Source organism: Taudactylus pleione, unplaced genomic scaffold (assembly GCF_031769625.1).
Source record: "Taudactylus pleione unplaced genomic scaffold, aTauple2 ptg000442l, whole genome shotgun sequence".
Classification (NCBI taxonomy): Eukaryota; Metazoa; Chordata; class Amphibia; order Anura; family Myobatrachidae; genus Taudactylus; species Taudactylus pleione.
The window spans coordinates 1,394,293-1,419,321 of record NW_028284844.1 but is presented as its reverse complement, the minus strand read 5'-3'; the positions used below and the strand labels follow the sequence as shown (position 1 = coordinate 1,419,321).

The 25,029-nt window shown below is 46.9% G+C and overlaps 2 protein-coding genes across 6 annotated transcripts in view; one reads left to right on the top strand and one right to left on the bottom strand.

The window, feature by feature from the left end:
* Positions 1-7,316, bottom strand: part of ITGB3BP (integrin subunit beta 3 binding protein) — a 45,943-nt gene extending 38,627 nt beyond the window's left edge. For all 5 annotated transcript variants that reach the window (XM_088447820.1, XM_088447816.1, XM_088447817.1 and 2 more), the window contains exon 1: positions 7,210-7,316. In XM_088447820.1, coding sequence (XP_088303946.1) covers positions 7,210-7,214 — 5 coding nt within the window. In that variant the 5' untranslated portion in view covers positions 7,215-7,316. The remainder of the gene's footprint in view (positions 1-7,209) is intronic.
* Positions 7,317-7,400: 84 nt separating this feature from the next.
* EFCAB7 (EF-hand calcium binding domain 7) overlaps positions 7,401-25,029 on the top strand; it is a 114,135-nt gene continuing 96,506 nt past the window's right edge. The window contains exons 1-4 of the mRNA XM_088447815.1: positions 7,401-7,750; positions 17,730-17,917; positions 22,441-22,652; positions 24,509-24,595. Of these exons, the coding sequence (XP_088303941.1) occupies positions 7,749-7,750; positions 17,730-17,917; positions 22,441-22,652; positions 24,509-24,595 (489 nt within the window). The 5' untranslated portion in view covers positions 7,401-7,748. The remainder of the gene's footprint in view (positions 7,751-17,729; positions 17,918-22,440; positions 22,653-24,508; positions 24,596-25,029) is intronic.

Genomic DNA, 25,029 nt, shown 5'->3' with positions numbered 1-25,029 from the left:
GATATGGTCATGTTTTGCAAGTACGGGGATGAAGGAGGGCGACAACACTGAACGATATATCAATCAGTGTGGGTACTCAATGCCGTTAATGACATTGAGCACATCACTGCCGGGGAATCACTAGATGATATCGCTTGTGGAGCATATCGTCTAGTGGATACCCGCCTTTACAGGTCTATTCAACATGCAGCCCACCAGCGGCTGTGGAACTACACATCTCAACATGCCCTGCCACAGTTTTACTACTAGAGCATCGTAAAACTGTGGCAGGACATGCTGGAATGTGTAGTTCCACAGCAGCTGGAGGGCAACATGTTACGTAACACCGATATACAGTATTCTGGAGAATGACAAAGTCTTTGGTGAATCTCTATTGAAGATGCAATGTGTATCCTCATGGGAGAATTACTTTCCAAGACTGCGGTGAGCAAGTGTGGCATCTAGATCCTGTCTTTCTTCTGCTCACAGGCCAGCTGCCAACCCTACTGATCATCAGCAAGACCAACCCTACTGATCATCTCTGCACCATGTTAGTCACAGCCTCTCCCACCAGCTACCCAGGGCAAATATACCATCCCTACTCTGACATGGATCCACTAAGTGTCAACCTGAAGCTACACTAGATCGGAGTGTCAGCAAATCTCAGGCATGCAGAATTTGTGCTGACAATTAGCGGGCTGCATGTAGGAGACCCAAGGCTGGAGAAGGAACGCTCATCTTACACACATCTCCTGGAGGTAAAGTTATTTCTTGGAGATGGGAACAGATGGCTCAGCCGACATACTGAAAGTCACTGACCCTTAAGAAACTATGCTCTGCCATACACAGTGCGAGACATGCCAGGCACTCTCTCCTGCTCTTGCCAAAATCTGTCCCTGAACTGGATGCCCAGCTGTTAATAGCAAAGCTAGAAACGGAGGAGAGAATATTTATAATGCCTTCAATCTCACAGCTGTCACCTAAAGAGCAGACATTAGCATTTTATTACATGAGGTCTAAATACCTATAGCAAGAATGATCCGGGGCACCGCAAGGAAATTGTAGGTTCATGCAAACACACACTGGATGTCATTTTACATATAGCAATATATACACATATATACACTATATATATATATATATCATCCCACGACTTGAGGGGTGTGGTTTGAAGTATAGATAGTAAAAAGGTCGACAATGTCTAGATAGACACCAGGTGTTAGACAGTCAATAGGTCGACATGTACAAATGGTCGACACCATTTTCTAACCCTAATCTTTACCCTAACCCTCCCCTTGGTGCCTTACCCTACCTCCTGGTAGCTAACCCTAACCGTCAGGGTAAGTGCCTAACTCTAAAAAAAAATAAAAAATACATGGGTCAACCATTTTGTGTGTCGACATTTTGAATCAGTCGACCATTTGTACCCCGTCAACCTTTTGTCTCTGACGACCTATTGACTAACATCTGGTGTCTATCTAGAGATCGACGACATTTTTACTGTCCATCTATAGACCGGATCCCCCACTTGAAAGCGTGAATTTGTTAGTCGATACTTCAGACCCACGGGGGGTCGTTCATTGAGATGGATGATCACGCTGACAAATAAGTCTGCTTATATCGGACATATTGAAACCCCCTTCCCTCTACAAGTGCACATATGCACCAGTGAAGATTTACGCATATCTGGCACCTGCGCCTCCTTACAAACAGAGACAAAACGAGGGAGGGAAGGGAGTTTAAACACGTACTGACTACATGAACAGCGTGCTCACGCGGCCCAGTCAGCAACAGGCATACGCCCGCGCGGCCCAGTCAGCAACAGGCATACGCCCGCGCGGCCCAGTCAGCAACAGGCATACGCCCGCGCGGCCCAGTCAGCAACAGGCATACGCCCGCGCGGCCCAGTCAGCAACAGGCATGCGCCCGCGCGGCCCAGTCAGCAACAGGCATGCGCCCGCGCGGCCCAGTCAGCAACAGGCATGCGCCCGCGCGGCCCAGTCAGCAACTGATTTGGATGTAATTACCCTCAAATTAAATCTGAAAGTCTGCAGTTAAAGCACATCTTGTTTGTTTCATTTCAAAGCCATTGTGGTGGTGAATAGAGGCAAAAATATGAAAATTCTGTCAATGTCCCAATATTTATGCACCTGAGTGTATGTGTACCCCATAAAAAAAAAAATAATAATTATATATATATATATATATATATATATATATACACACATATATATACATATATATATATACACACACACACACACATACATACATACGCACACACCAGGCCTGATTCAGACCTGCTCGCAAGCAGGTCGATGTTGGGCCAGTGCGCATGCGCACGATGGACCCGGCTCCGTCGTGCGCATGCGCGAGATCCGGATAGCGATGGGCAAGCCATCGCTATGGGTCTCGCTACAAAGGGGGCGTGGTGTCGATGGCGGGTGATAGAGCCAAAAGCACTCCAGGGCTTGCGGCAGACGAGACCCTACCACAAGGGTCTCGTCGCAAGCCCGATGGTCGTGATGGTCTTGACCATCACGACCATCTTTTTGGCTGCTCGCTATAGCTGTGGGTGGTCACCTGGTGCAATGAATGAAAGGCTAACAACACTTTTAATGCAAAAGGTAAATTACAGAACGACGGAACACGTACAGAAACACACATTTATTTTGTAAACAACATATATTTGCCAGGATATATCTTTGTATAACAGGGGTTGTTCAATGTCAGGTATTTTGTTCAAAACTTACCACATAATAAAACTAAAGATTTAACCTTCCATGATTCATAAAAATGTGGCTACATCGTATTTCCTAAACGGCCTGTCGAAGCTGAATAATTGGCTAGGACAAGTTCAGGTTGAAATTTAATCGCGGCGGCGGCGACGCCATCTTGCGACTGGCGTCTTGCGATCTCGTTTAAGCTCCATTTTAGATAAACACATTTTAGTACATGTGGCAATAATACTAATAGCACCATGCGATTGCATTTTTCATCATTTCCCATACGCACATGAATACATACAATAGCGATGTTAACTAGTCGCATATTAGCGAATGCATAGGACTTTGTATGAAACCGCTGTTTTATTAGCTTTATGCACACGCATCTGCCCCAAGTTAACTAGCGTCCTCATATCAAACCCTGGATACCCACACATTTCATATTCACACATAAGGTTCAATAAGCTTTAAAGTGTATGATTTAAGTAGGTTCAGTTAGTTTAAATGCTGAGAAATAAAGAGATTTGATAACTAAGGTATTATACATGCTAAACCAGTCGTGTTTGGAGTTGTACTGATGCGTACTCTTTTCACAGTATTCCGGTGTTATCGGTGGGGAGATCGCATCATGCATTCCCGAGTTATGGATCGCAGAGCCTACAAGCAACAAAATGTATATTTTAGAAACAACTGTTAGGATGCTGCTGGAGGCGTGAAGAGGAAGACCCCCAGCTGTTAGAGGCAGGGAGAGTCTGTTTGAACCAGCCTGTTAAATGTGCTGTAACAGATGCTTCACCCCTGAGAACCAATGATATCAGCAACAGACTTCCAATTGTCCTGTTTATTCTGGGGGGATATAAATATAAGTGCACGAACGCTGATTCAGAGTCTTCGTGCTGAATGACTAGGGGTCTCTTGTTGATGCCTATCTCTGGGTCCGGAAGCGCCTGCGTATGTATACTGTACTTGGGTCTGTATAATTTCCTTTTGCGCCTAAATAGTGTCTTGATCAATTGCGTGTAACTGTCTGAACTTTTACCTGAATATCACTTGTGCTTTGGAACCACAGATTCCACGTCTAAGTCATTATTTATGGTGTGACTGCGTACGCAAATTAGCGTCATCCTTAGAAGGTATAGGCAGGACATTAGAAGGTATAGGAAGGTGTGTATAGAGGTTCTGATCCAGTATCGTTAGGCCAGTGACTGATCATTTAATGGGGGGAATTCAATTCAACGCGCTATTGAACAGAGACGGGACTCCTGAACCTTTTCAATACACCGCGCTGTTTGGGCGCGCTAAGGATTTCTTCTCGCACCCCCCTGGGGATGTGAAGAGAAATCCGACCAAAGTGCCGGGTGCGCGGCTGTTTTTCTACATAGCGTGGTGCCAACAGCCGCACGCCGGCACTTTGGTCAGAGAAGGCGGGTTACCACGCCTTAACACCCTTGTTAGAGCACGATGACAGCGATAACCGGCATTCTCCGACCACACAGCGCACTGAATTGAATAGCTACGGGAGCTCGCTCCCAGCGCTATTCAATTCGCATTGAATTGAATCTCCCCCAATGTTACTTAGTTTGTATAAACCATGAGAAGACTTCCATTATTTCCAGTAAGCGTACAGGAACAAAGAACTCCTTTGTGCAAAACGACCGATACCCGAAGGCTCGACGGAGCACTTACAGAATTAGAAAGTGGGAGACATTTATAAAGACCAGCTCTTATATATTAACCCCTTCATAACCAGAAGTCACCCAATGCTTGAATTGGGGGAATTCAATTCAGTTCGATGTCCCGTTAGGCACCCCCCTGGAGGGTTAGGGTAGGGAAAGGGGGGGTTAGGCTTAGGCACCACTACGGGGGGGGGGGTAAGGGTTAGCTTTAGGGTGCGGGGAGGTTAGGTTTAGGCACTAACAGGTGGGGGGGCAAGGTTTAGGCACTAACGGGGGAAGGTTAGGCACCCATAAGGGAGGGGGGGGGGGGGGGGGAGGGGAGGGTAAGGGTACTTCCCTTCAGCTGTTGGGATTTTGACCCACCAGGCTGTCGGAATTTGATCCGCATTACATACCGATTCCATGCAGAACATGTAGCTTAAGGCAATTGAAATTAATGGACCATTGGCATAAGTGGCGCTCCACAACATAACACTATGTAATCCTTTATGCAGCTAGGTATCATTTTTCTTTTAACCAGAAGATGAAAATGTACATGTTGTGACAAAAACCATAAAGGTTATAACAGGGAAGCTCAGGAGCGGTTTGAGAACTCTACGGTACAAGTTCCTGCCCTGCCTGATCTAAGCACTGCTGGCGTACTTTACAGGCAACAGCCTGTTCCAGGCAATATAGGAAATGGACAGTCTCCGAGAGATAATGCAGGTACATGAAATTTGCATCACCCCCTGACACATGAGACAGGCAGAGCGTCCTCAAGCATATCTGCTTATCATTTTAAATAAAATAATATATATTTGTTTTAAAAGTGTGTAGCTGCTGTCTATGGATTAAAACAGCACAGGATGGTGTATTTAAATAAAAAAGTATCTTCAGTGTGCGAAGCAAGCATCCTAACATGCATTTCACACATGTATGAACATGTGAATTGTGTAATTATGCATGGCATAAACATTCCTTGGAGTTTATACTATCAGATCATGCAATGCAAAAGGAAGGGTTTGTTTTTCCCAATGCGCTTCCTTGTAACAATGTGAAACTGGCTCTTGCCATCTCAGATTAAATTTATGGCCTTACAGCAGAGGTCCCAAACTCGGTCCTCAAGGCGGGTATCCAATACCCGACTGTGAAAGACTGAACATTATCGTTCATTAAACTGCACAGTGCCCTCATTGAACGATATATCGTTCACTGCAGGCACCCTCCCTCTTCCCTGTACATGGTCAACCTGACGATATCGTCAGGTTGACCAACATGTACGGGCGATGAGCGATGCCGGCAACGACCAGCGTGAACGCGCATCGCTGCCCGATCACTGCACGATTAATAGACGACTGAACGATAACGATATAGTCAACGTTCAGTCGTCCATTAATGTCACGTAGTGGACACGCACCTTAACTGTTCAGATTTTTTTTTTATTCACACCATTGTTTTAATAATATAAAATATTAAACAAGTAACTCCTTATAGTACTCCCTACTCTGTCTGACTACTAGACCCTTCCCCAACATTTAATTTTACAAGTGCGCCGCTCGCTCAAAACCTACATGATACTACTTTGTGTTCATTCTAGCACATGTCACAACCTGTGCAGTTCCTCTTTCCTGCCTGTGGTGGTGTCACTCTCTGCTCTGGTGCTTCTAGCACAAACAGCTAATGGGTAGGGATAATGTGAATGACTGAAAATCCTCATTACAGCGCTGCGTACGTGTGGTGAGGTGAATGGCTGGGGAGGCACATATGGAGATAGGCCCGAGCACTGGGAGCCTCTCACACCCCCTACTCACTGTAACTATCCCCTAAATACACTTAAGCCAGGTACACACTAGACGAGATGTTGTTGGATCGAACAACATATCATCCACAGCGGCCAGTGTGTACCGGCTATGTCGCTGACTATGCGCAATATCGCCCGATGGACCTGCATGCAGGTTCTATGGGCGATATTGTCAGCAGGTGCCATGCTCCCGAATGCAGCATGGATCCCGACGTCGCTCCCTGCATCGGCAAGTATGTGCCGACTGCCTCCCCTTACTGCAAGTCCCTATGTGTGCGCTATATAAATATCATTAACAAGCACTGAAAGAAAGCACTTTAAAACTTAAAGTATATTACGTCACTGCCAGGGGTAACAATACTGGTAACCACATAAAACACATTAAACTTTTTTCTTAACGAGTGGCTGCCAGAGCATGCTGGGACTTGTAGCTCCACAAAATCATAATTGATTGCAGGTGCTTGCAGCAGGTGGATTTTTCACGATTTTTTTCAACTTAACTTTAGCAACTTTTGAATATGCTGACCCCCATTTTCAAGTACCCCAAATTTGCTGGGATAAGTTATTTTCTGGAAAAAAATACTCCTGAATACTATTCTGCACCACGTATAGAAAAACGCTCTTTAGCAGCTATTGAGCCCGTTTAAAAACACCAAATACCTTCAGCAAGCCAAATCGGGGGGTACCATAGGGAACCCCCATGTCAGAGCATATTTTGGGGGGTGTCAGGCCGACTTCCCGAAATCTGACAGCACTTTCCGCCTGTTCAAGTTTCGCCGGGTCCCGTTTTTGCGTGCTTCCATATTGAAGACGGGGTAAAGCGGGCACGCGTGCGATTCTTTTCCGCCTAGAAAAGACGCAATGTAGGCAAAAAGTCCAGGAGGCGAAAAAGTATCGCGGGACGCTCTGATTGAATACGGCTGAATGATGGATGTAGTAGTAGTATCCCCCTCCACACCAGCTGGGACTACAGCTCCCAGCCTCCCTGCTGGCTGCACAGCCCTATAATACAGTGGTGGGCACACTGTGATCTGATGAGTGTACTCACGGCATGCTGGGCTCTGTTGTTCCTCTTAGGTTATACAGTCACTTATACACATATTGAACCTTACTGATCTTGGCGCCTGGGTGGGCGCATCTAATCCGTCCCCCGGAAACTGCGCCTCCCTCACTATAGTTCCGCACGCTCTTTATTCCAATTCTTTGGGGGCTCGAGAGGTCTTAATACAACAACACACCGAGGGTAAATGCTGGTGTGACGCCATCCTATGAACCCTGTCCCTCGGTAATCCAATAGAACACATTTGTACAGCGACCTAGAGGAGTTTGGGACAATAATTAGATTATAAAACGCCTGGACAGCACGTCGCATTGTATGGAAGCCCCGCCGCTGCCCTTCTGACGAGAAACTCCCTCACAAAAAAAAGAAAAAAACACCTAAAACTGAAGTAGTCTTAAAAATTGCCCATGAAGAAGCCGCGGCGGCCATCTTTGTCCCGGGAGCGAAGCGTCACTTCCGGCTTTGCGTTCCCTAGGTAACGGAGCAGCAGAGGAAAGAGGAGAAGAAGCTGAGCTGCTGACAATTTAATGTGAGTATTAATGTGGGGTGGGGGTGAGAGTAGGGGTCGTATCGACATAAAGGGGGGGGGCTTTGGTCTCTAGTTTGGAGTGCACAGTCTTCTGTGCTCCCTCAGGGCCAGACCCATCCGGCAGGGTAATGTCTGGCAGGGCCACAGTAAGATGTCAGTCCATGGGGCTGTAGAACTACAAGTCCCAGTCTGCCTTGCCTCCCAATAGCTGTGGCCTGTATAGATCAGGCCTGGCCAACCTGTGGCTCTCCAGCTGTTGTGAAACTACAAGTCCCAGCATGCCTTGCAACAGTTTTAGCATTCCCTAATAGCAAAACTGTAGCAGGGCATGCTGGGACTTGTAGTTTCACAACAGCTGGAGAGCCACAGGTTGGCCAGGCCTGCTGGAGATCAATAACAGGTTGAGGGTCCTGGGTGGATAATCTCTGCCCTGCAGTAACAGCCCCAGTATCCTACATGAAAAGCTGTCGCTGTAATCGTTAATATATTCCCTATTTTCCTGACATGTTTCATCCATTTTTCTTTGTTTGTCGATCACGTTAAAATTGCTTTCTGATAGAAATTGTTTTTAAATCTGATCTCACGTCCATCAGCCTGCGTGGGGTGATTGCCCAGCCTGATCGCACGGGACCCCCGAGTCTTCCTGCGAAGCCACCGCTGAGCATGGGAGTGAGCATGGCCAAATCTGCCTCAGATCCGATGGTTTACCCGCTGAGACCAAACCCATCTGCCCGTCTGTGGCTATCGCGCACAAGGCGTTTTTGCTTCTGGCGCCATCCTTAGTAGATTTTAGTTTTATCGCTATTGCACCGACCAAACTGCAGAAAGGAAAAAAGATTGTTGGAAAAAATCCAAAAAGATCGAGCGACCATGTTTAAGCAAACGCTTTTTCTGCAGATACCATGTTTAGTTTTATCACATTTAGGTTCTTTGGTGGGGAGGGGGTTCAAATTATGCAATTAAAAGATCCTATGCAAACGGGTCTTTCCATTGAGGTGTACGGATAGAAGATCGACAATAAAAAAAGGTAGACAGTCAATATGTCGACATCAAATGGCCGACTTGCAATAGGTCAACAGTGTGAAAGGTTGGCATGGTTAAAGGTTGACATATGTTTTTAATGGGTTTTTTTTCAACATTTTTAAGGTTAGGGTGAGGGTTAAGCTGGGTACACACTGGACAATATATCGTCCGTTCTATCGAACAGCACAGCTGATTTCCCCGGTATATCTGCTCATCTTGCTGTGTGTACACTTGCTGCAGGGATCACTGGTGATTAACATCTCAACTGGGCGGGCATATTAAGCTGTCCGCCCAGTTGTGATGTCAGCAGACACATCGAGCTGCCGATCGGTAAGTGTGTATAGCTTACCTGATTGGCTGCTCCGTCGTCGCAACTGCGGGTCGGCAGATAGATCTGCCAGGTGTGTACCCAGCAGGATTAAGGTTTGGCACTTGGAGAAGGCTTAGGGTTAAACTGGCAGAGGGGACGTTAATGTTAGGCACTAGGGGGTGGGTTAGATTTAGGCGCTAGGGGGAGGGTTAGGGTTAAATTACAATAAAAAAAATGTGTCAACCTTTTAACCCTGTCTACCTTTTGTACATGTCAACCTGTTGTCCCTGTCGACCTATCGCATGTTGACCATTTGGTGTCAACCTATTGAACTTGGAACTTTTTACTGTCAATCTTTTATACCCGTCTTCAGTGAATTCACTCCCCTTGAATTGTGCTGGTGCTCTTAGATTTCTTCAAAAGGGCAAGATGGCGTAGTTTGCACTTCGCGATTGGAGGGTGGGAGGTCCTTGCAAAGTGCGTAACGGGCACACCAGTGTATTTAGTTTTGTGGAACAGTGTTAAAAAAAAAACATGATTTCCTTTAGTGGAGTTAGATTAAGGATGGCCGTCAACTTGTCCGTTATCGATAGTCTACAACTAACTACCATTGGGAGAAAACCCTAGATGGTTCAAACAATCGACGTGCACAAAGGTGGAGGGGTGGTTAGCGCATGAGCAAAAGAACCCTACCACTGTAGGGATTATAGTAGATTAAAAAAAAAAGGAGCACAAAGCAATTGATAGCGACCTCACACTATTGATGGCCAACACTTGGCAATTGGGACCGAACTATCATTGGTTGTGAAATATTGACCGTCGATGGCTAACCATAAACCAGATTGCTGGCATTACATAATGGGATGGAGTTTGTGCAGTTTTAGGACCGTTCTTATTCCTATATATTTTCACTTTGCAAAACGACTTATGACTTAACCTTGGGCTGGTGGAGATCAGAGGTGCACACTAACTGCACGAAATGCCGATATTAACGCAGTTGGCCGATGTTGGAAGTACATCGCATGCATCCCGATGGTTACCTCCAGGAGGCGCAAAACGAATTTGGCGCAAGAGCCCTGGATTTCAGTGGGCGTTCCTGGGAAGTAACGGGGAATGGTTAGGCAGACACGGGCGTGTCACAGGCATGTAGCTGACAGCGATTGCACCTAAAGACACAGTAGCGCAGACGCATGACGCCGTGTTCAGACGGAGCAATTGTACCTGCCATAGGGGCCGTACCGTCCTCGTTCTCGTAATAAAGTAAGCCACAAATAAGGCTTCACCAAGCAGTATGTTAGTAAAAAAACAATCCAGGGTCCCCCCTAGAGTGGCATCACCCAGGAGCGGAGGATAGGCATGCACCGTAAAGTGTCCTGGGCATACATCAGTGCATAAGCAGTAGTTTGCAGAACCCGTCCAGTGCATCCTGTAAATAAGGTTATATGTATATTGCTGTTGCTCAAACAAGCAAATTATTCCGAAGTTCTTTCCGGTGTGTTCCCCAGCAACATGATTTTCAACAGCAGGCGTATTTGATCCTTATAGTAAAATGCACAAATCAATATCTGCAAAGTGCACCTTTTTAGTCTGTGTTCTGTAATCTGTATGTAAGCAGGGCAGTGCCCATTAGGGGACAGTAGGCCTGTTCACTGGGACTGTACATTGTAAGAGGAACACATAGGGGCATATCCAATTGCAGCCGATGTTTTCCCCACAAAAATTTACGTGACATAGCAAACAATTACTGTAAGTATGCGAGCTCCCGATACATGCAATATCCAATAGACAAAAAATCGGTCACAACATTTTTTTGGGCAAAACTCCGCGGAAAAATTATATAAAAAAAAATGGGAAATAGCCTATACCCTAAAACAAAAAATATTTGGTAACAGTAATAATGGCTATTACTGTCCCCCCAAAAAATATCCTTTTTTTTTATTATTATTATTTTAAATTTTTTTTAAGTAAAAAAATTATTAAAAATAAACTTTTGTTTTATTACAAATAAATAAAATGAAAAAAATGCGAAAAAAAAGGTGATTTGAGGGTACTTTTAGGCCAGTTAAATAAAAGATAATAAAGCAATTATTTTTCATTTGAATATGGGGATGTCCAAGGGGTTCTGAAAGGGTCCCCAACATTGTTTGCTTAAAATAGGGATTTTTTATTTTTTTTAGACTTGTTCTGGGGTTGTGGGATAACACCTGCGGTAATCCCTATAGAAATGACTGCGTCTGATTTTCTACCCGGCAATTAAATAGGAAAAACCTCACGGCTGCGGGGAAAAACTCTGCGCAGTGCGGTTTTTAAAATTTTTGCCTGCCATTGAATATGCCTCATGGGGTTGGCCATTGACCATCGATGATTAGAAACCATTGATGGCCTGATGGCGATGGTGACAAGTTTCACCATTAATGGGAGGCCACCGGAGCACTGATGGTTAGTTCTAGCTGTGGCCTACGCATACATAGGTTTTCATTTCCGTATGCTCAAAGTTAAACCATCAATGGTTACTAGTCGATAGTGTAAACCCATCAACTATCGATGGTCGATAGGTTTAAACTGTTGACTGAACTCTAACTGTAATGGACCAAGACAGACTGATAGGTACAGTAACTTTTCTGGTAGGAATATAAGGTAAAATCCTACAGTAAGTGCACACATCTAAGGTTTGTATAACATTGTATAGAGGGTAATAGAATTGTATTATGATCATATCCAGTGGTCAGGTTATGTTAGGGGGTGTAGAGACCTATGGCTCTATGGGGTGCAATAGAATTATATTATGCTGTCTTTGACATAAAACATTAATAACAAAGTCACATGCCTTACTTAGTAGGTATAGCTCCATCTGGCAACATATTTTTCTTTCTGTTTCATACATCTTGAGGCTGTAATCTATATTGTCAGTTATTTTTCGGTTTATGCCTCTCCTCTGAGTTTTACTGATTGTTTATAAATACTTAAAGGACAGGAAATGTTCTTCATTTCATTATAAAGCACAATGCGCGCCCACTGTCACAGTGCGCTCGTCACTGATTTGTAGTCTGACTGTGACATCTGTTCCCCGCGGGGTCCTGTAACGCTGCTGTAATAGGGACGTGTCAGGCATGCAGTGCGCCTAATATAAATAGGGTACTTCATCCATGATCGGTGGTTATTATCTTTCTCTCCCAAGTGTAAAAAAACCTTTGTAACTCTGGGAGGCGCCTGTGATTTAAACCTCAGGTGCCAGAATCCAATGAGTCCTGAAGGGGACCCTAAGAATGGCTCCGTCGTGGTGCTGTGCTAGAGACATCCGTTTCATTATGCAGGAAGATATTTCTCGCAGGCATCCTACTGAAATAATGGGAAAGGCTGTAAGACCAACAACACTGGGAAAATGACTGTTTCACCTGCCCCGGCCTTATCCGGGGGCTCCAGCAGTCGCTGAGCAGATTTCTCTTTCCCTGCGGACATGAAAGCGGTTACGTTTGTAGCTATAGATTCTCAACCGTAACGGAGAAGAAGCCCCAGGCGGATCCAGCATCAGCCCCCAAGGGCCACTAACACGCCGCCATAATAAAATCCTGGCCTGTATCACTAACACGGGCACGCAGGGCCTCCAGTGCAAGGAACCAGCCAGCCTCTGTATGACCTGGAAGTGACAATATATAGGGTACAGTCATTGGTTTGGAAATATCGGGACTGATTCTAAGTTGGACACATCCGACAGCCGACTTATTAGCTTACACTAATTTGAGGATCAGCCCATGTCGCGCCCACTGGTTTTCATCCTGCGTTCGCAGCCACCATCACTAGTATCTCAACGTGCCCACTCTGCCGGGGCCAGCCAAGCTGCATCGGAAGACGCAGCCCCTGGCCTCATCAGACCTTGAACACAGGGCCGACACACCGCCGTTTTCAAGAACGCTTCTCGGTGTCGCCCCCCCCACCCTGCCTCCAAACGGTTTGTCAGTCGTGCTGCGGTTTAGGGGCGGACGGCGACGGCAGTGACCGGCACATGCGCAGTACAGATCCCGCGCATGTGCCGATCATTAAACATCGGACTTGTACGTAAACCATCGGGTTTGCGTACAAGTCTGATTCAGGCCCCATGTAATGTGCGTCAGAGGTTAGGAGTCGGCAGTAGATGTTTGAGAACTGTACACCTGAGCTTTCCAGCTCTGTATTAAGGAGTTGGTGATGATGTCATTCTGCTATTTGCAATGCTGGGGATATTCAGAAAACAGGGTCTCCTCAGATATACAGATGTGTCTCACTCATCTTTGCTACAGTCGCATCAAACAGCCCCTCTTGGCGCGACTGGTCCTGTGAGCCTCTGTTAGCGCCGGGCATCTTTTTTGCATCTTTTTGTGTCGAAATGTGTCTAGGTCGATGTGACTAAAGGTGCATACACACACAACGATTTTTTGAGCAATTATCAATAAACGATATCGTTCATCGTTGAAAAAATCGTTCACTTTCTGAGTGAAAACGATGAACGATTATCGTTCATGCGCGTTCACGTTTGTAGTTTGTAGTTCAGTCAGACTGACCAACTCAACGATTTTCATTAAGTTAATATGCAAAAATCGTTTGTAGTTCAAAAAAATCGTTCATTACATAGTGTTCCCTCTAGCTCCGGCGGCAGGGGGCGTGGTCATTGAAAAAGGGGGCGTGTCTATAAGACGCGTCCCCTTTTCGTCACTCTTGGGGGCGTGCCCGGCACTTACGGACACGCCGGGCAGCCCCCAAGCCCTGCAGACAGGGAGAATAGATGCCGGGCTAAAACAGCCTAGCGGGAACGCTATTACAAATGAACGATTATAGTAAACGATTTTCGTTCATTTTTCCCTTGAAAAAATGAAAGAAAATCGTTTATTAAAATCGTTCATTTACAAAATCGTTGTGTGTGTATGCAGCTTAAGAAGTACCAGCAGACTGTGCTGATTAATCTGATATGTGACACGTGTGTGCGGCCGAGTCTCTCAATCAGCATGCGATGTGCTACACTGCAGCGGCCGCAGCTTTTTTCCACGCCAAGCGCCATTTACATTCCCAGTCGCACACAGATATACAAGTGTGACGTATCATATTACTCAGCACAGTCTCCTGGTGCTTCCTAGTGACATTGCATTGTGATGAATTTTCGGCACAAACGCTAGCAGCCGCACAAGACCTGCCGGATCATTGACGCCAGGTATACCGGGCTGCAAGGCATATTGAGCTACATGAGCAAGGACACCTGTAGGAGAGGTCCCAGAGTATGCAGCGTGTGCGTGTAGATTTGTGATGGTGCGGAACGTACCTAGATGTTATAGTTCTGTGAATTTTAATCTCTACATTGAATAATAAGATCATCATTGTTCTGAAACACTGGAGGATCAGCATTTTCAAACTTTGGGCCAAATTCAATTAGAGGCGAAAAGTCGCGGCTGGCGAAAACCATTCACCGCTGCAATCTTTTCGCCTCATTTGCCCGTTGAAGTTATCGTGGCGGTGAAGTTAGCGCGTACTTTCAGAATGCATGCTCACGCTTTTTGCCCTACTGAATTCCAAAACACGTGAAAACGCTGATGTGCGAATGCCGAAACTAGAGAAAAGAAATCAGTCTGTACCACATTATAAGCCTAACTAACCCAGGACATCATTATAGAAGTACATTAATAGCCCTAAAAGTATTTTGGCTTTTTAAATTGAGTCAAGAGCTGTTATATGCATCTTTGCATAAGTGTGAAAAACTGATCTAAAGCAATTTCTTTTCTGAAAAATATTAGCTATAGTTAAATTGGGGGTACATGTAAATGGGTACTAGTATATTTTGGGGTTCTCGAAAGTGCCTTTTAAAATATAAAAAAAAACACCTACTGCAGCCCCCTGCAATCCTAAAAACAGCTGTCCCATCCATACAGCACCCCAAAATATCGGGCGCCCTACATTTTGCCCATTTTCAAACACTTTACATTTGCACCCCAAAAATGACATGATTTTTTGGGGGGCCTAATTAGTCATTAGGGGGGGTGTCCAAAGGGTTCTGAACCAAGGACCTCATTCAGAGCCGTTCGCAAAATGCGAGCACTCGCTCTGAATGAGGGCGGACGCTACTTTGTTCAGAGCCGACCTCCTGGCCGCTCGCTAGGCTGTGGGTGATCACCCACAGCTTTAGCGAGTGGCCAGGTTGATGGTCGCGATGGTCCAGACCATCGGGGCTTGCGATGAGACCCTTGTGGTAGGGTCTCGTCTACCTCAAGCCCCAGTGAGCTTTCGGCTCTATTAGAGCCGGAAGCTCACCACTGACATCACAAGGTCATAAAGACTTCTAAAGGCACCCTCTGCATATTTACCAGTAGAATAAGAAACCCTGTAAAGGTCATATTTAAGTGATATTATGTCTCATGAGTGTATTGTTGGATATAGTGATGTATTTCAGTACTGTGGGCCTGATTCAGCAAGAAATGCAGTTGCTAACACGCACGCAATCGGCCGATTGTTGCCGTTGCAGGGGAGTGCATAAATGATCTACTGCCCTTCGCAGCCCGATAGCGTGCGTGGAAGTTAGCAATTTCTGAGTGAGGCTGCGATGGGACTCGATTGTACCGATGTTTTCGCAGTCTTGCTAAACATTACGGACATGTGTACGGTAAAGCGGGCATCCTTATGTAGTTCAGCGGCGGCATAACGATCGCAATGAATTAGCATACTATCGCAGTTGAACTGCATGACCAATCGCTATTGCATTCGCAGTTGCGTTCCTTGCTGAATCAGGCCCTGTGATCATTATAACCCGCCTGATATATTATAACATGGTCATGAAGATCGGTAACTCCAGCTTTGGGCATCTGTAAAGGTTCTCCTGAAATATCAGAGCACGTGTCTTAAACTTAAAGTGAAACGAGAAATAAAATCAAAGGAAACAGTCAGTTAATGCACTTTGTGGGATCATGGAGTCATTCCTAAAGAAAGCAGACACACCTCAGGAACAATAACACAGGCAGTGATGAGAGGTGCAGATGGCACATCAAAGACCCAGCGTCTGTAATCGCCATCACTGCAACACCACAAGACTTTATGGACCACCGAGGAACGGCCATATCACAGCAGGTGCGATGCTGCTTCAGCTCGGTGTCACATGAGGTCATGCAACAAGCACTGTGGTCCCCAGTATCCTGTCATGTGTGAGCGGGGACATGGGCTGCTCGGCTTTTATACAGTGAGAATTGTTGTGGCTGATATAATTGAGAACCTTTATACTCTGTTGTGTCATCGTGGGCTGCACGATTGCACAGTGGTTAGCATTAGTGGGTCATGGGTCCGATTCCAACCAAGACTTTATCTGTGCGGAGTTTGTATGTTCTCCCGTGTTTGTATTGCTTTCCTCTGGGTGCTCCGGTTTCCTCACACAGTCAAAAAAGCACACTGTAGGTTGGGCAGCACAGATGGTGTAGTGGTTAGCATGACTGCCTCACTGCACTGAGGTCGTGAGTTCAATTCCCACTACGGCCCTAACTGTGTGGAGTTTGTATATTCTCCCTGTGCTTGCGTGGGTTTCCTCCAGGTGCTCCGGTTTCCTCCCAAACTCCAAAAATATACAGGTAAGTTAATTGGCTCCCAACAAAAATGAAACTTAGGGCCTGATTCAGACCCGGTCGCAAGCGCTGAGCGCTCGCAACCGGGTCGATGGTGGCCCAGAGCGCATGCGCACGACAGAGCCGGCTCCGTCGTGCACATGCGCGAGACCCGGATAGCGACGGGCAAACCGTCGCTCCGGGTCTCGCACCAAAGGGGGCGTGCTGTCGATGTTGAGTGACAGCACGCCCCCTTTGGTGGGCGGGTCGGGGGGGTGGCTGCCCAGACGGAGGCGTTCCCATGAGAACGCCTACCGTCTGGGGGCCGGCCCCACTGACATCACAAGTGATGTCAGTGGGAGAGCTTTCGGCTCTGTTTGAGCCGAAAGCTCTCTGGGGCTTGCGGCCACGAGACCCTACCACAAGGGTCTCGTCGCAAGCCCGATGGTTGCGATGGTCTTGACCATCGCGACCATCTTCCTGGCCGCTCGCTACAGCTGCCAGGAGGCCGTTCTAAAAAAAAAAAAAGACCGTCCCTGATTCAGAGCGAGCGCTCTGTCAGAGTGACCGGCTATGAATCAGGGCCTTAGTGTGTGTGTGTGCGCGATTGTAAGGCTCCACTGGGATAGGAACGGATGTGAATGGACAAATATTCTCTGTACAGCGCTGCGGAATATGGGTGCGCTATATAAATAGCTGGTAATAATAATAGGCTAATTGGCTTCTGTAATTAAATATTATCTGTAAGGCGCTAAGTAAAATGTAGGCGCTATTTAGATAACGTCTAATGAATAATTCATTAAAGTTTACCTGATCTAATATTTATTTATTCAGTTCACTCTTTTCCCAGTGACATCACTAAGGTATGCAGCGCTGTGCCTCATTGATGTCACTGGGAATAACTGTTTAGCCCACAAAATGGCCGCCTTCAAATGCGTCCATGCAGACTTACCCCTTACATGTTTCTCCTATGTCTGTTCCACCTGCTGCAGCCAATAGAAGATGAGAATGCAAGCCTTCTCATCTCCCATTGGCTGCAGGAATGCTGCGAGTGGGTCGCACTTTAGTTCTGTACTAACACTGCGTCCGTCATTCACAGGATGGCGGGTCTTTACGGAAGTAATACGTCGCTTGCAAATAAAAAGCATGCATCCAGCGAGCGGGCAGAGAGCCTGAAACTCCAGCCCAGCGAGGAAGAGAATTTCTACTCCGCATGCCGAGCCGCCTATCTCACCGTCTTCAAGAGCAGCCTGGACAACATCACGGACAAGGCGCAGCTATGTCGAGGTGCCGACCCTCATTGTCTATCACGTCTCTGTCAGTCCTCAATGTTAGAGTAACAGTTTATTACATTTAGCTGTAACTAATGGCGATAAAAGGTCAGAGCTGATATCTGATTGGCTGAAATGAATTACAGCACACGTTGGAAGATGCTAGCGCCATTCTAATAGAAGACTCCTCCTAGGTCATAATACAGACAGGTGCTGAGAAGTGCACACAGGACTAAAGAAGTGATACTGTGTGTAGTCATCCAAACAGTGGTCAAAGTGGGTATAGTCTCGAGTGCAGCGTATGAGCTATTTACTTAGGCCTCAATGCTTTGGTCTCCATAAAAATGGCCACCACTTGTATAGCTCAGTGCCTGATTCAGGGGTGGCCGCGAAATCCATTGCTGCTGCGTCTTTGCACGCAGCGGAATTGAGAAAATGCGCTAATGTCGCAGCCGCCGTGATTTGTGCAGAGATGTGCCCTCCGGCTGCGTCTCTGATCCGCCACTTCCGTGTAAAGGCGCACCATCAATCGCACTTATGGTTACTCAGAATGTCCATCGGCACTAAGACTTCGGGGCCTCAGAAGGTTGACATGAAAGAAGGGTGACATGACCAAAGGTCGACATGGTTAGGGTTAGGTACTAGAAGGGACAGTTAGAGTTAGGTACTTATCGCGATAGTTAGGTACTAGGAGGGACAGTTAGAGTTAGGTACTTATCGCGATGGTTAGGGTTAGGTACTAGGAGGGACAGTTACAGTTAGGTACTTACGGCGATGATTAGGGTTAGGTACTAGGAGGGACAGTTAGAGTTAGGTACTTACCGCGATGGGTAGGGTTAGGTACTAGGAGGGACAGTTAGAGTTAGGTACTTATCGCGATGGTTAGGGTTAGGTACTAGGAGGGACAGTTAGAGTTAGGTACTTACCGCGATGGTTAGGGTTAGATACTAGGAGGGACAGTTAGAGTTAGGTACTTATCGCGATGGTTAGGGTTAGGTACTAGGAGGGACAGTTAGAGTTAGGTACTTACCGCGATGGTTAGGGTTAGGTACTAGGAGGGACAGTTACAGTTAGGTACTTACGGCGATGGTTAGGGTTAGGTACTAGGAGGGACAGTTAGAGTTAGGTACTTACCGCGATGGGTAGGGTTAGGTACTAGGAGGGACAGTTAGAGTTAGGTACTTACCGCGATGGTTAGGGTTAGATACTAGGAGGGACAGTTAGAGTTAGGTACTTATCGCGATGGTTAGGGTTAGGTACTAGGAGGGACAGTTAGAGTTAGGTACTTATCGCGATGGTTAGGGTTAGGTACTAGGAGGGACAGTTACAGTTAGGTACTTACGGCGATGGTTAGGGTTAGGTACTAGGAGGGACAGTTAGGGTTAGGCATCAATGAGAGGGTTAGGGTGAAGATTAGGTTCAGAACAAAAAAAAAAAGTCGACCATTTATGTGTCGACCATTTCCATGTCGCCCTTTTGAACCTGTCGACCATCTATAATGTCATGACTTTTTGTCATGTCGACCATTGTCCATGACGTCTTTCTGGTGTCGACTATTAGTGTATATACTAGGAACCAGTTGCACCACTGAAGCACGAGGCACTGGTTAAGCTCACAAAACGACAGACAAAGGGTACACATCAGTATCCCAACAATCCCGTTGAGAGCCAGGTACACCTGCCAAGCTCCACAGTGCTGCGGATTCCGGCCCAGCGAGAGTTAAAACTGTGCCGTTCTGGTACGTTGATAGAGAGATAAATCCTGATGACACGTTGGATTTTTTCAGTCGTGATATCCTAATTACGCCATGGATAGTTTAACAGGCGGTCACATTCAGCAGATGTGCTCAGCCTAATGAAGGCTTTCAACATTAGGGCAAAAGATTTTTTTTTCCCCAGCAGCTAATGGCAGGCTCCTCATAATCCCGCTTCAAAAATAGTAGCGCTGAGAACAAATGTTATCTCCTTTCGGCTTGTTATGTCTTTCATCTCCTTCCACGAGCCACTTAAGCAATTGACCAATTATTATTATACGGGAGCTGGTGTCAAGGTCGCAGAGAACAGGCTATTAGAATACCAAATATTTCCCGTCATTAAATGATGATTAAACCGCCCTCATCTGCAGAGTGTTGCCTGCCAGGTTCCAGGGCCTAAGGGGTTAACAGTGCACGCAACCTAGAACGTATCCTCGGGAGACAAATGTGCAGGAATGAGAAATAATGTTCATGGAATAAAACTCAAAGGCTATAAGGTCACAGGATGCAGGTCACGTTACTAAATACATGTTCTAGAGCACTGAATTGAACAGTGGCACTCCCATGGCTCAGAGATGCTCACTTGAAAAGTTATTAAACGCAAGCAAGAATTCTACAATGTTTCATGATTATCTGACCACTGGGGAGCGCTGTTAGTGGGTTACGCGGCTGATATTTAAAACATATGGCAGCTCCCAAAAGCTTTAATGGTGAAAATGCAGTAATGGTGTATGTCAATGAAAGTATCATTATTCTTTGTAATGTTTATTTTAGTTAGAAGAAGAATATGACTCTTTGGACCTTATTCAGAGTCGGTCGCGAGCGCCGATGCACTCGTAACCGACTCGATGGTGAGGCCTGCGCACACGCAGCGGCCGCACTGTGCGTGCGCAAGTCCCGGAACGACAGAGAAACTCTGTCGCTCCGGAGCTAGCTACCAAAGGGGCGGCTGTCGATGTTGATCGACAGCTGCCCCCGTCTGGTAGGCGGGCCGGGGGGGTGGTTTCCAAAACGGAGGCGTTCCTTTACAAACGCCTACCGCTTTGTGGGCGGCCGAACTGACATCATCAGTGATGTCAGTGGGGAGCTTCCTACTCCATCACAGCAGAAAGCTCCCTGGGGCTTACGAGAGTCCAGACCCAACCTTAGGGTCTGGTCGTAAGCCCCGATTGTCGCGATGGTGATCACCATCAACCTGGTCGGTCGTTAAGCTGTGGGGGGTAACCCACAGCTTAACGATAGACAAGGAGGCGGCCGTTCAGGATGCAAGTGGCCGCCCTGATTCAGTGCGACCGCTTGCATCTAACGTCCGCCTCTGAATGAGGGCCTTTGTGCTTATGATGGTATCCATATACAGCAGGGGTGGGGAACCTTTTTTCTGCCGAGGGCCATTTTAATATATATAATATTATTTGCGGGCCCGGTGCAGGCCACTCCCCCTCTGTGTGATGTCACACAGGGGCAGGGCTCTGGGCATTGCCGGTGATTACAGCAATGCCCAGAGCATCCTGAGGATGCTCCGGGGAGCTGTAAGGGCAGCAGTGTGACCGTCTGAAACGTCCTAAGGACGCTCTAGGTGGCACTGCTGCATAGATTCTGGGTGTCATTATAGGCACCCTGCTAGCCAAATGAGGCTGGCAGAAAAAAGCTCAGAGGGCCAGACCAAATGATTCCGGGGGCCTTATACGGCCCACGGGCCTGAGAAGTTCCCCATCCCTGATATACCGTATGTACCGGGTGGAATATAATACTGAATTGGGATCTATTAGTGCTCACATCTGAGTATTTTGAAAGCTATTTAACGCCTAGAAAGCGTATTAAGGCCGGTACACTTAAGCCAATGCCAGGAGCGACGGAGCATTGGAGAGCATGGCCCACACTGACGATAGCGCCCGTCAGACCTGCATGCAGGTCCGACGGGCGACATAGCTGACTTCGCGCGGTAGCGCGCATCGTCAGCAACATAGCAGATACACACTGCCTGATGTGGACGATATCGTCTAGTGTACCCGGCTTTAAGATTAGACCACACTGGGCCTAACAAAGAGGTGGAAGTAGTTGCAGTTAAGTCTGCGTTTTTGTGCACAGCGTGACGGCGACTTTACTCTAATGCCGCAGTTGATGGGCTCCCTACTGAGACGCCCACTGGCTGAGGCTCCAAACCGTAAAAAGAGGCACCATCGGACATTTCACCAGCCCTGTGGTGGCACAGAATGTCAGACTGAACATGGCCACCGGTGCCAGTGCAACCGCGACACAAAACACAGGCGCTGGCGGTGACACACCCACATCTGTCTAGTCACCTCCCAGGAACGGCCACCAAAATGGCCTCTCTCTGGGGGCGATTGAGTTGTTTTCGCTCGCAGCTCTCACTAGTGGGCGCCTGAAGGAGCAATTCAACTGTTGCTCCATTCGAGCGCGATAGCCGCCAGTGCTGGCATTTCTGCTCGCCGCCTCCTGAATGTGTGATAAGTCCGTGGTTTTCCCGCGCCCAAATACAATTGTCTAAAGTCCTGTTGTAGGGCTGGTTTAGCCGTTAAACCCCGGTCTGATTGAGCGTAACAAATGAGATTATTAATGGGCACCCAAAACAATAGAAGCGCTACATTGGACGCCCATTAATTAAATGAAAATACCATAAAATTTTAATTTAGGGACCATGAACGATGGGGTACTATAAAAAGTGCTAGTTTGGCACAAGCATTTCATTGTATAAATCCTGTTGCTGCCCTGCCCCTGCGATTGTCCTGCCTTACAGTATACTTTATATGCCCCTCTCCACGCAGCTCTGCAGCAGGCCGGGCGGAACCCGTCCAACAGGACCCTGAGCAGATACTGGACTGCAAAGACCAAGGAACTAAACTTTGATGACTTTTGTTCCATTGTGAAACGAGAGAAACCGGCCACCAAATCCGAACTTGTGAAAGCCTTCAGGAAAATGGATCCCGCTAACAAAGAATATATTCTACATAGCGACCTGCACAAAATCCTCACTACGGTATGTACTGCAGATCCTTTTATTCAGATATCCAATTACTGGAATTATTACCACTGGGTCTGATTCAGAGCCAGACGCTATTTGCGGTCGCTTGTTCAGGAAAATAGGGGTGGCTATTCAAATGAACCGTTCGCTCTTTGCGGTCTGTTCACGCCTCTATGTCTGAACGAGCGAACAAAACTTGCGGTCGTAATTTTGGAAAAACGCCCCCTGGCCACTCGCATCATACGTCATGTCCGCTATTTATTAGATTAATCGAGTACATCGAACAGCGTCTGAACTGCTCGCTATTCTTGTGATTGGTTTTTCCTATCGCAATCTTGCGAGCAGTTCTGACTATAAAATAACCCAGTGACGTAGTCAATGACGCTGCTGTATTAATTATGCACACTTATAAAACGCCCGTTTTGACCTTTAAGCACGCCTGCGTTCGGATCTCCACTCCCCGTTTTCAAGCACCTTCCTCTGTTACCACCCACATACGCCTCATCCTGTCACTCAAAATAGCAGGCATTCGCTATTTAGTGAGCACACGATTTTCGGCCGCACTGACTGGTTCGCGCATGCGTATTACAATCCGTACGCATGCGCAGATGTGCGAACATCGCTCGGAACGAACGAGCGGCCGCTTACGAGCGGCTCTGAATGAGACCCACTGTCTGGAAAGAAGTTGACCCTCTAAGTAGATCCTGCGCATGAAATTCCACTATAGACAGCAATAGTTACAGCGCCGTTTCTATAGAGGCATCCATATTGGCGTGTGTACATATGCACAAAATGTGTCCACGAACACTTGTACCTGCTTCCAGGGAGTGTATGTTGGCCTTTTTTTTTATCACTTAGCCACGAGATTCCATGTTTGCGCTCATCCTGCAGAGTTATGTCCGTTGCAATCTGACCATTATAAGGGAGCGATTTGAATTGGTGGTGACGAGCGCTGAAAACAGACCTTTGCTTTATATTTATATATGTGTTCATATGCCACACAGCTGGCACCGTGGATAAAATGGGTGAGACCGAGTGTGGGCATCAGCCCTCATTCAGACCCGCTCGCAAGCGGGTCGATGGTGGGGCACTGCGCACGCGCCTTGTGCGCACTGCCGCGTGCGCAAGCCCCAGAGCGAGATAGAAAATCTCTCGCTCTGGGGCTCACTACAAATGGGGCGGCTGTCGATGTTGATCGACAGCTCGCCCCGTTTTGTAGGCGGGGAGGGGGGTGGCTGGCCAAACGGAGGCGTTCCCGAAGGAACGCCTGCCGTTATGGGGGCGGCCCTACTGGCATCACCAGTGATGTCAGTAGTGAGCTTCCAGCTCTATTAGAGCCGAAAGCTCACTGGGGCTTGCGGCAGATGAGACCCTACCACAAGTCTCTCGTAGCAAGCCCGATGGTCAAGACCATCGCGACCATCACCTGGCCGCTCGCTAAAGCTGTGGGTGGTCACCCACAGCTTAGCGAGCGGCCAGGAGGCTGGCTTTTAAAAAAAAAAAAGCGCCCGCCCTCACTCAGGGCCAGCGCTCGCTTTTTGCGAGTGTCTCTGAATGAGGGCCGTAGTCCCTTTTCTGTAAGACTGTGAGCTTAGATAGACCAGATGTATCATTTGCACCAAGTATGGGCCGGTGTAAGTGCAGACATATAGTGATGTTTAGTATCACAGCAAGCTTACAGATAGGGGGCGGGCTGATAGCAAAGATGCTTTCCGCACGGGGAATACAGGCATTTACGTGCACGTAAAGCAGGAGTATCAGCGGCCGATCTGCGCTCACGTTTATATATACGCTGACATTAGTTTGGAGGTGTGGTAATGTTGTTCCCTACTATAGTCAGTGATGTAAGTTGTGTCCGTCACTGTTTGCAGAAAGGAGAGAAGATGTCTCAGGAAGAGGTGAATGCTGTTCTCCAGTTAGCGGACGTAAACAGCGGCAGCAAACTGGACTACAATAAGGTACGTGCTCTGTAAGTCTATCTCAGGGGTCTCATTGTATATCCTAATTATTTAATACCATGTAATGCATACTGAAAAATAATATGAACATGTGATTCCCAAGTCGTTGACTTGAATCTTTATAATAATAATTAAAAAAAAAAAAAATCACTGTATAAGTTATAGCAGAATTTACCTAGTGCAGTCTATAGACAGTCCGAGCAAAGGGTTCATAGAGCACAATTCCACTGACATTGGGGCAGATGTATTAAGCTCTGGGAAGTGATAAAGTGAAGAGTGATAAACCACCAGCCAATCAGCTCCCAAATGTCATTTTTCAAACACAACCTGTAACATGACAGTTGGGAGCTGATTGGTTGGTCGTTTATCACTCTCCACTTTATCATTTCCCAGAGCTTCATACATCTGCCCCTATGTCAGTGGAATCATTACGG